Raw genomic sequence first — 11,979 nt, 5'->3', positions numbered from 1 at the left:
TTTATTATTGCCTCTAGGGCATATTTCCTTCATCCTCAAGCAGTACAAGGTGACATCGACGACAATCATCATATTTAGTTCTAGATGATATCGACGACGATCATCATATGTAGTTCTACATGATATCGGCGACGATCATCATATGTAGTTCTAGATGATATAGCCACACACACATATGTAGTTCTAGATGATATCGATGACGATCATCATCCTCAAGCCTGGGCGGTGGGTGTTCCTGATAGTAATTACGATGGCCTGTCCAACACGAAGATTCTTGCCAACGAGGAATCTCTTCCACCCAACCGAGTTCAAGTGTGTGCGACCATCTGTGTCCATGCGGTAAGTACAGGTGGTGATGGAGCCCCTTGCGGTAAGGCGTAGTCCAACTGAGCCTTCTTCATCAGGCTCGATACCACAACTCACAGATAGGTTCTTTGGCAATCTCTGAATAAGAAAAACATATCAATTAATAAATAGCCTCACACATACTCTTGCAAATATATTTCTATTAAGTCTAGATTTCTACACTATCAAAAGACACAGTACTACGCATTTGTACTAATTAATCATGAATTCTACTAATAAGTATATATGGATTATCTACAGTATTAATAGTTCCTTGGATTCTACACTAATAAGCATGTGATCAGACTCTACACTAAAGTATATCATTGACTAGATTCCACAAAGCATATCATTAGACTCTACACTAAGCATATCATCGGATTCACTAAGCATATAATCGGATAATTTGCATTTGTAAGTATAACAATAAAGCATATATATATCATCAAATTACTACATGCAGTACGTATAACATACCATTTCATGCCGATCGACCATGGTACTTGTCAGGCGGGTCACGAATGGCACCCTGACAAAGTCATCACATGGCGGAATTATGTCCCATAGGTTGCACACCTCCTCCTTGCTCAGCCTCATTCTTTGAGCTATGATGGCTTCATGAAGTGGGTTCTCATCATCTTCATTGAGTGGGTCCTCATTATCTTCATCATCTTCCACCAGGTTGATATAAATGACAACCAGCTTGGGTCTTTCTGCTCTGAAGGAGAACCTGATCAACTCACCACCAGTAAGACGCATGCGAGCGAGGAAACGGGCCCATCCATCTCCTCCAATCTGTGACATATTGCGTCCTTTCTCGACCTCCATAGTGTACGCCCCCCCCCCCAGGAGCCTCAAATGTCACAGTGTCTCATGTCAGCTTGTTGAATTTCAACCTCACATTGCATGGGACAATCTGTGTAAGAAAAGCAAAATGACACAATGCAGTAATGCCAACACTAAAAATAAAATAGTTGTTACATTTCATCTAATTTCTTACCGCCGCATGACGAAAACTCGGATGGAAGTAGATGCTGAATAGCTTGCCAGTTGCAAGGCTGCTGGCGCACCTTGACTTGTATAGTCGACATAGTGGTGCTGGTGGTGGCGCCATTTTCCTAAAGCAATATGATCAAAGGATTAACGATTCACTTCACAGGAAAGAAAAACAGTAGCATGCGATATTTTTGGTTCTTCCGCGAGAAACAATTTTATGGACAATTATAATCCTAATTTGGCCCCTATTGCCTAAGATAATTGTTTAAACAAACAAGTGGCAAATTTAACTAAATTGGCACCTACATTTTGCCAAAAAAATAACTTATTACAAAAAAACTAAATCGAGCATACTAAATCAACTAAATCAACTAGCATACTAAATCCACTAGCATACTAAATCCACTAGCATACTAAATCAACTAAATCAAAATGTTCTAAATCAACTAGCCTACTAAATCAACTAGCCTACTAAATAAACTAAATCAAAATGTTCTAAATCAACTAAATCAACTAGCCTACTAAATCAACTGAATCATATCAACTAAATCAAAATGTTACATATGAAAGCCTACTAAATCAAAATGTATGAGGGAGGAGGGACAAGGAGGGGCGACTCGAGGAGGGAGAAGATAGTAGGACGGAGGAGGAAGGCGGAGCGAGGAGGGGCCGACCGGCGGCGAGTGGAGGGAGGACGGATCGAGGAGGAAGGCGGAGCGAGGAGGGGACGGCCAGCGGCGAGTGGAGGGAGGACGGAGGAGGAGGCCGGTACCGAGTCCAGCGAGGAGGATGAGGCGACAGCGGCGCAAATCGGGGGAGGGGCGACGGGGGATGACCGGCGGCGCGGGGGGTGAGGAGGAGACCGAGTGAGTGTGTGTGAGTGTGATCTGTGGATGAGGCTAGTGAGTGGGGGGAGATGGAATGACATAGCAGTGGCGCACTATAGGGAAATGCGCTACTGCTAAACGACCTATCAGTAGCGCCTTTCGGCGTGGACGCGCTACTGCTATGTGTCAGTATGTAAAAATAGACATAGGCATAAAAATACATTGATCATCAATGGTCTTTTTGTATACAATCTGATTTGTCAATAGGAATCCTCGCCGGTTGGTTTAAGAACTGGCAAGGATTCCTATTGCGGCCACAGATCCTACACATAGAGTTCAATGAAGACCAAGTGTTTGTGAAAGTTGTAGAAGAAACATATTTAAGGTGGGTAAAACTCTCTTCACGGAGCGAGGTGGGACTAAATTTTTGTAGTTAATTTAGCAGTAGCGATTATTGTCTGAATGCGCTACTGCTACGTTACGTAGCAGTAGCGCTATTTAGTTTAACGCGCTGCTGCTATAACTGGCGTTGCGGCGGTGTCGTGGAAATTTTAACAGTAGCGCTTCTTGGAGTGCACGCGCTACTGATAAACTTGTTTCAGCAGCGAGTTTCTATAGCCCGCGCTACTGCTACTTAGCAGCAGCGCCTGATTTTAAAGCGCGCTGCTGTTAAGATTCTGTGTATAGGCTTTTCACTAGTAGTGTATAGTTGTCTTATACTATAAAATGGTTCATATATATATCCTCTTGTCATCGAGCTAATGAACTTTGCCCGCATAAAGTTTATACAGGTGTATTCGCACCAAATCTGTGTGGACGGACTTAACCACGTGGCAGAAATCTTTTGGTAAAAGGCATAGTAAACACAATCAATTTTCAATGTTCAACAAGAGAAATGGTGAAAACCAACCTCACAGAGGTAAAACTTATTTTCTTCCTCCTTCCTTCCTTGCTCCTGTAAGCGTGTTCTTCTATTATACTGCTAGTACTAATTCGAACAAACTTGAAGTGAACTATCTTGATATAAGTCTGCATCTTTTTATACTAGTTGTAATCTAGTTTACAGGAAGGCTGGGATAAACGTTGCACCAAAAAAAGGCTCACGTCCCACTTTATATATAAAGCAATGATGATGCAAATCAAGCCATACAACACGAACCAGCAATATACGCACACAAGGCTAGATACAAGGGTGTTAAGGACAACTACACAACCCCGAAAACTCGAAGCACACTAAACGAGGAAGCAACTTGGAGACGTCGGAGCTCTCAACCGTGAACGAGTCACCGCGAAGAGATGAAGTCGTGCACGACGAGCCGTGTACTTCAAGGGCGCGCCATCAAGAAGGGCAAGACATTGAAGCGCCGCCACCGCCTGATCCAAGGATCAAGGTTTCCCTCGAAGCAACATGAAGGACGAAGAGTAGCCACGACAACGCCTTCAACAAGGAAATGACGCCCATAGCCGCTGCCTCCGTCGTCCTGGCAGAGCCAGAGCAGGCTTCCACCCTGGCAAGCACTTCTCCTTCCAAACATAGTACAACAGGCTATGGCTCCCGCGCCAACGCCACCGACCACCGGACTCTGGCTACCACGCCGCCCACATGGCCAAGTCACCTAGTCAATACCCGAGCCACGAGCTCTGCCCCTAAGCACCGCAGCTCCCACCACCAAGGCCGCCGCCCCGACATCCATAGCTCAAACTTCACCCTTGCCCCACGCTTGCAACCAAGATGACAAAAGAGACGGGCGGGAAGGCACCACCTTCCCAACCCCTGGACAACGCCCAAGACCACACTCACCCCCGGTCTAGCCATCTCTAGCCTCCACTGCCCCACCTTGCGCCTCCGGGCAAAGGAGAGCTCCCCAGTAGCGCACCACCACTAGACAGGAGGCAAGGATGATGTCAAGGCACCCCTGCCGATAGAACATCCCTCAACGGTGGGCGAAATTGGAAAAGTCTAGCCCTTTGGGCACCCTGCACACGCCTATCTTGGCGATGGAGCGGACCCGCTCTCAGATCAACACCGCCACCGAAGACCGCGCCATCCACCACCGCTACATCTGTCGTGAGCAGCAGGTGTCGCAACTCCCTCGACGAGGGCGGCCACGAAGGCAGCAGCGGCCTTGCCGCACCCAGATATGTGTCGACAGCCTCGGCCGCCGCAGCCCCGCCCCCGCCACGTACCTGGGCTCCTCGACGCCGCTGGCTCCTGCCCGACGCCCACTAAGATCCGACGCCTCATCACGGCGCCGACGCACGCAGATCGGGCGAGGTCCGCTGTGCTGCCGCCACCAGCCACGAGGTTGGGAGAGTTGGGCGGGGATTGCGCAGGGGTCCGCTCCGCAGCCACCTTCCATGGAGGCCGTCCGGACTTTACAGGTGGCGCCTCCGGCGGCTACACGACGAGAAGGGGGAAGAAGGGGAGTCGGTGGCACGCAAGGATCCCCCCCCCCCCCCCGTGTCGCCAGACGCGGGAGAATTACTATTACAATCCCAGGATAAACGTCGCAGAGGCGTCCAGTAACTCAAAGGGAGAAGGAAGACGCCATGGAGAAGACGCGGAGGTTCAAATCCGAGAGGCCCTCCGCCGTCAAGGAAATGAAGCTCACCGATGTCTAAGCCTCGTACTTCATGGTAACTACCGTCTTCCTCCTGAGTCACAATGCACATGTTCAAAGCCAAGTATTTAGTATCCCTTTCTTTTTACTCTCTGTATTACTTGTTGACAATACTCATATGTACAACTATTTGACTCCTTGCTCGCTTACTGATCGACTTGGGACACTTTAGATCATCCTAAACATGTTCATCGAAAATTTCCTCCCGAAGGACAGCAGGTAGATGACGCTGTGGGACCCGTAGGCGAAGCCATGGAAGGTGCGGGACGAGTACACCAGCGGCGTGTGCCCCCCTGCGGCATTCAACACCGGGTGGGGCGTGCTCGTCATGGAGAACAACCTGGAGAGGTGGGACGTGTGCGTCTTCGAGCTCCTGGGCCATGACTACAACATCAAGCTGCACATCTACAGGGCCGTGCCGGAGATGACCCCTGCGTCATCGCCACAAACCCAGTCACAGACGAGTGATTGTGTGCCTGAAAGTGGCAGACATGTTATATTGTCGTTGTCAAAACATAACGTTTGGAATTATGTGTTTCCGTTTGTTCGCCGTGACCTAGGGTTTTTCCCTTGCCCCGAATTCCCTTTTATATGTATATATATGTAATCCCGAAATATTTGAAAGTTCCATCCAGCCGCCGGGCCGCCGCCCCAACCCATCTAAATCTCATCGAGATCTTCTCCCGTCCTCACAACCAACGAACCTCCATCTAAATCCACATCCAGATCTTCTCCCGTCCTCTCCTTCGAATTTGAATCGATCGAACACCCCTTGGAGAGGCCTGTATTCTGATCCATCGAGATCGCGATTGGTTCACTGCTACGCGCTTGGTAAGCCCTACTACGGTATATCTGATCTATGCTAGATCAACAAAATCTTTAGCTTTTCAATCACCTTGGCGTTCTACAAATCCATGGTGTGCATCGTGATTTTGTTCTTTCCACCCCAAGAAATGGTGTTCGTTGTTCCTACATGATTTAGTTCAGCGTAGATTCAACTTGTGGGATATAATTAATTACAGGTTTTACCGGTTGACAAGATTGAATTCCTTCTTCTCTCACCCTGGGCGTATATTCCTAATGATGCATTCGGTTTTATGCTACCTCTTCTCCAGTGATAGTCGTTGTGTTGCTAGTTAGGCCATACTTTTCTTGTCTCAAGACAAGGATGGTGCAAATTTGAATCATCCATATATGCATGCTCTTGATTTCCTGAATTTGCACAAGAATGGTCGAATTTGTAAATCTCTTCAAGAAAAATAAATGTGTTAATTTGGCAAATACTCTAAAAGGATAAAAAAAAGGGGACCACTGTTAATGGATAGATCAGACAGGGTATCAAAACCGCATTACCTAGCAACATGGATATATACAGATATACAAGTATGCCGCGACACAAAATTATGTGTGCATGTAGCCACTATATATATATATATGTTAATATGTACGTATGTATACTGGTGTGCACTGGTGAAGCATCGTTAGGGCAAAAGTGTGTCGTTGCCCGCCTCAGCCTTTCTAGATACACCAGCACAACCTCACCTCGCCCTGCTCAGCAAGAGGTGGGGCGGAGGTCTAGCCGAAAAGATTAGCTTAGTAGAAGCGTGAAGTAGTGCCAAGGGCGACCCATCTCTCGTGTCGTGGCGGCGTGGCCACAGCCATGCCCAGGCAGCGGCGAGCGACTTTTTTATTCTCCTGTGAGGTCAGCCACCATGTATTTCCTTTGTAGCTCCGCCACTGCTTGTGTGTCCAACATTCAAATATAAATATGGGATACATTTTGTTCTTTTTCCATCCCTCAAGAGCTTATATAGTAATTATATTTATGTTGATTGTTAGTTTTATAACAAAGGAGTCTGTAGGAGTGTTCTTGAAAATAAGTAATGCAGTTGGGAATATCCAATGCAAACAAACTTGTGTTTTATGTAGATTCAGCTCTTGAGTAAAACTTGAGTATATATATACATCATTGTTACCTTCGCCAAAAGTGTTATACTAATATATGCATATATTTCTCCTATTGTATTGCAGAGACAGAAGTGTGTGGCATATGTAAAGGTCCAATCATGGTACACCATCAAAAGCAATATAGCACTATGGGTATGATAGATGATAAGCAGAATGTGAAAGTGAAAGAAGAGGGTGGTGAAAATACGAATGCGAAAGAGAAAAAGAAACAAAGCAAAGAAGAAGGTGATAAGAAAAAGGAGGTGAAGAAGATGACTAAGTATAAGGAGAAGAAAGAGAGAACGAGGGGTAATGACAAGGATAATGAGAAGGAGAAGGAGGATCAGAGGAAAAGGAAAGAAAATGAGAAGAAGATGAGGGCACATAAGGAAAGAGAGAAGAAGGAGAATGATAAAGAGGAGGAGTTGAAGGAGCAGAATGACACAAAAAATTGCCCACAGTTCTTTAGGTTCCTAATGACCAGTTCATCTATGGAACAAGAGGTAAGTTTTCTTGATTCATAACAGAAATTAAGGAGACTAACCCATTTTTGGTCCTCCATTTTTATGTATCGTATTTTCATGATTGTTGTGAAGGTTCTCTTTCCGTTTGCTGTCCACTTTAGGAATGGTGCTTACTAATTTGACAAAGTTAAAATGGTACATATTTCATCAGAATTTTTGTTCGATTAGTCATTGATATTTTTCAAATATGGACTATACTATGTGGTCTGACTTTGAAAAGGAATAAAAGAGAGATAACATATCTGCAACATATATGAGTATGTCATCCAATATATAAACTAGTTCATCAAAGTTGATTTTATTCGTATTTATAGTTTTGTAGATTGTAAAGAAAAGAGACACATGTAAATTTTTCCCCAAAATATAATGCCAAGTGAGAGTGACCGAGACAATATATGCTTGTTTGGATAGGGGCTTGGACCCAAGCCTTGAATTCGTTTAGACTGATTATTTACACCATTAACTATTACCAAACTCTTGAAATCAATCTCCAACACTACTATCAAACATGTCACTACTAAAGGGGCAGAACTGATCGCTTTTGATGGGTGCCAGGATCAGCACTAATCTGTTGTCTGTGGAGACTCATCCATCACTCGTGGGATAGAGCCCATCAGTGGAGTGCCTATGTTTTAAATAGCGGGCTATGGCATTTAGCGGCGACCCTTAAAAACAGCTATAGCGGGCTATAGGGGAGCTATAGCGGCAAATTGTACGTGAAATCATTTAGCGGCAACACCCTCAAACAGCTATAGCGGAGCTATAGCGGGGCTATAGCCGGCTATTTAAAACTATGTAAGACATGGACAGTCGCTCGTCACTGACCATGTCAGCACTCTGACGTATATATGACCGTCCTTATGTGGTGACAAGTTAAATGCTATGTATTCATAGCATGCAGCACATATCATTTTTCACTATAACAAACATTTCATATATTCAGAACATTTGCTTGAAAGATTCTGAAAAACTGCATCATCACATAGACAGAAACTCATTACACATTCATCTGAACATAAAATCCATCGGCCATTTGTAAGACATAGCACACAACCTTTTTATATTATTTTTTAGTTTTGGGTTGTGCTTGACATACTTAGTCATTGATTTATATGATAACATATGTTGCAGACAATTCCCGAAGACTGCCACAAATACTTGGAAGAGTGTACAGGAACAGTTTCACTGAGAGGTCCAAGCGGAAATTTATGGCCCGTAGAGCTGGCTAAAATCTCCGGGGAGCTATGCTTTGCACGTGGATGGAAGGAGTTCCTCTGCGACCATCGCATCGTGTATGGCTACCTGCTGGTTTTCCGTTACGATGGAAACTCACAGTTCTCAGTCACGGTATTCTTGCCATCATCCTGCGAGGCACCGTATGCGTTTCTAGCCCAGCCGCAGCGGATGGGCGCCACCGCTGTGGCAGCAAAGGATGAGAATGGGCACACGGGCACCAATGCAGATGGTACTGCCCCGCAAGAAGAAGACTCTCACATTGGCACAGGTGCAGATGGTACTCCACAAAATGAAGGAGAAGAAGAAGATGCTTCAGAAGAATATGAAGGGAGCGACAACATGAGTGTCGATGCTGACGGCGCTGGTCCACAAAAGGAAGAAGAAGATGCATTATCAGAGAATCCGGGTAATGAGGAAGAAAGTGAATGGCGCAGCGCACCATCGCAGCAACAGAAGGAGGATCAAGACAAGATCGACAATGGTTTTGTGGTCGGGAAGAGGACTAGGTTCAGGAAGGTTGATGATATCATGACAGAAGTGGTCCGATCCAAGAAGTCCAAGGCTAAGGAAGGGAAAAGACATGAAGCTCAATCTAGTGATTCGAAGTCTGAAGGAGAAGCATTAGGTGACAGTTTAGAAAGTAATTAAGAAGAACCCTCCCACACTGATCGATTGATTTCAAAATTATTAGTACCACTTCTACTTTTTACATATATGTTGGTTTGAAATGGTTTAATGTTGTCAAATGATTCTTATGATGGTTTTATCGAGCTAATTGTGACTGTGTGCACATCAATTAAAAGCAGAATCGGGGCTTCGTCCACCCAGGAAGTCCAAGGCTACTGAGGAGAAAAGGCCTGAAGCTCCATCAGGTGATAGTTTGGCAGGTAACCAAGAATAACCCTCCGATGGATGATTGATTTCAAAATAATTGATAGTACTACTTTTTACATACATATTGGTGTCAGATGGCTTGGTGTTGTAAAATGATTTATGTGCTCTTGTTATCGAGCTAACATGTACATGTGTGCACATCGATGTAAGCAGAATTGGTCCATTGTTCACCCAAGAAGTCCAAGGCTGAGGGGAAAAGGTCTACTGCTTTAGCTTCTAAAGGAGCAGCATCAAGTGACAGATTGAAAGGTAATTAAGAGGAAGCCTCTGATCGAGAATCGGTTTCAAAATAAGTAGAATTTTTCTTGCAGGTAAAAAAGTATTACTTGTTTCACACACATGTATTAGTTTGGGATGGCTTAAATGTGTGTCAGTTTTCATTCTGCTATCTAGATAGCAATGGTCTTGTACCGTAAAATGATTCCTATATAAGCATTAGGTGACAGTTTAGCAAGTATTAAGAAGAACCCTTCCACACTGATCGATTGATTTCAAAACTATTATTACCATTACTTTTTACACGTATATTGGTTTGAAACGATTTAATGTTGTAAAATGATTCTTATGCTCTTTTTATGGAGCTAACCTGTGTCTCTGTGCACATCAATCCAATTATAAGCAGAATCAAAGCGTTGTCCACCCAGGAAGCCCAAGGCTGCGAAGGGGAAAAGGCCTCAAGGTCCATGTGGCCATTCGGAGTCTGAGGGAGCAGAATCAGGTGACAGTTTGGCAGGTAACTAGAATAACCCAATCAATGATTGATTTCAAAATAACTGGTACTACTTTTTACGTATATATTGCTATGAGATGGCTTGGTGTTGTAAAATGATTTCTGTGCTCTTATTATCGTGCTAAAATGTACATGTGTGCATATTGATGTAAGCAGAATTGGTCCGTCGTCCACCCAAGAAGTCCAGGGCTGAGGGGAAAGGGTCTGCTGCTTCATCAGCTTCTAAAGGAATGACGTCAAGTCACAGTTTGGCAGGTAATTAACTTGAAGCCTCCGATCGAGTATTGGTTTGAGATGGCTTAAATGCTGTGTCAGTTTTGACTCTGCTATTTAGATAGCAATGGTCTTCTCCGCTGAAAAAAGATAGCAATGGTCAATTGGTCATGTCATCGAGCTAACTTGCGCGCATATAGTTCATACAGGTGTACTTGCGCCAGAATCCGTATGCAAGGACTTAACCAAATTACACAAATCTTTTGGTAAAAAATATAGTATGAAGGCTCAGTTCCCGATGTTCAATAACAGCAATAGTGAAAACCAACCTGGTAGAGGTAAATCTTCTTCCTTCCTACGCTGATTACAACAAAATTTGAACTGAACTATCTTAGTAATTTGCATCTTCTTTTATACTTAGTTATCGTCAAGGTTCAGAGAAGGCCGGAATTAAAGTCGCAGAGACGTCAAGTAACCCAAAGGGACAAGGAATATGCTATGGACAGGGCACAGAGGTTCCAATCCAAGAGGCCCTTCGTGATCAAGGAAATAAAGCACACCGATGTCTATGTGTCGTACTTCATGGTAATTGATCGAATTCTTCTCTGGATGGATACACATATTCTAAAACTGCATTGCTCGCTTACTGATCGACCTGGGACACTGCAGATCATTCCAGAAATGTTCGTTGAAAATTTCCTCCCGAAGGAAAGCAGGAAGATGACGCTGTGGGACCCACAGGCGAAGCCGTGGAAGGTGTGGTACGAGTACACCGGCGGGGAGTGTCCCCGTGCGGCGTTCAGCGCCGGGTGGGGCGCGCTCGCCATGGAGAACTACCTGGAGAACAGGGACTTGTGTGTGTTCGAGCTCCTGGATGATGACTACAACATCAAGCTGCACGTCTATAGGGCCGTGCTGGATATCACCCCCTTCGCCCTGGCCCCAAAACATCATCAACAGGGTTGTGCATAGCCCTTTGTTTTTGTTCTAGTATATCGTTGATGATGGAGGTGTGTGAATTATTATCAGATCATATTACTTGGTGAATCATGTTTTTGGCTGTTTTATTGAATATTGGCATTCATTGCTTTTCTTGTCGTAGCAAATATCAATATATATGTGATTTCTTTACAGAGAAAGCCATTAGATAGCTCTTTTTTACTGCATTGTTGATCAAAAATGGTACAAGAAAGTTCGGCAGTTCGGTCCAATTAAGGCACATTTCTTCTTGCGTCACTCGCTTAAGTACGGGATGCCAGATCTCTTAAAACTTTTTTTGAGGAAAGCTGTCATGGGCTCATGGCCGATTTTATTGATCGGGATTCAAAGATATATCATTTTCTAAGGCAGCCAAAATCAGGAGGATCGTCAAGCCATTGATGGTTACCCTCGGTAAACTTTGCCAGATTATGAGTAGCCCTATTGGCCTCCCTAGGGGAATGTGAAAAAACTACAGGAGAGAAATTGTGACAAAGAAAAGTACACTCTTCATATATAGCAGCCGCCACACCTAGAGAGTTTCCGCCATTGTGCATGAAACTTCCATGCAATCACTTTCAACTAATAGTCTATTGCACCTTACGTTCCCAGCAAGAATCAAACCGTCTCGAAGGGCGGTAGCTTCAACAGTAGGGGCATCCAGTGGC

The 11,979-nt window shown here is 44.6% G+C and overlaps 1 protein-coding gene across 1 annotated transcript; it reads left to right on the top strand.

Annotated features, from left to right (window-relative positions):
* The first annotated feature begins 6,827 nt into the window (after positions 1-6,827).
* Positions 6,828-11,305, top strand: LOC125534164 (uncharacterized). Its single transcript, XM_087540170.1, has 9 exons — positions 6,828-7,239; positions 8,392-9,136; positions 9,303-9,383; positions 9,544-9,639; positions 10,013-10,123; positions 10,277-10,375; positions 10,534-10,671; positions 10,755-10,918; positions 11,003-11,305. Exons 1-9 carry the CDS (start codon positions 6,856-6,858, stop codon positions 11,303-11,305), a joined length of 2,121 nt encoding a protein of 706 aa, XP_087396296.1. The 5' UTR covers positions 6,828-6,855.
* Positions 11,306-11,979: the final 674 nt, after the last annotated feature.

Source organism: Triticum urartu, chromosome 2A (assembly GCF_056163025.1).
Source record: "Triticum urartu cultivar PI428250 chromosome 2A, HENAU_Tu73, whole genome shotgun sequence".
Classification (NCBI taxonomy): Eukaryota; Viridiplantae; Streptophyta; class Magnoliopsida; order Poales; family Poaceae; genus Triticum; species Triticum urartu.
This window is presented reverse-complemented; position numbering and strand designations above follow the sequence as displayed.

Coding starts and splice junctions, on each gene's coding strand:
- LOC125534164 (XM_087540170.1), top strand. CDS start 6,856: ATGGTACACCATCAAAAGCAATATAGCACTATGGGTATGATAGATGAT. Junction 9,640..10,012: donor ATCAAGTGACAGATTGAAAG/GTAATTAAGAGG, acceptor AATTATAAGCAG/AATCAAAGCGTTGTCCACCC. Junction 10,919..11,002: donor TCTATGTGTCGTACTTCATG/GTAATTGATCGA, acceptor GGGACACTGCAG/ATCATTCCAGAAATGTTCGT.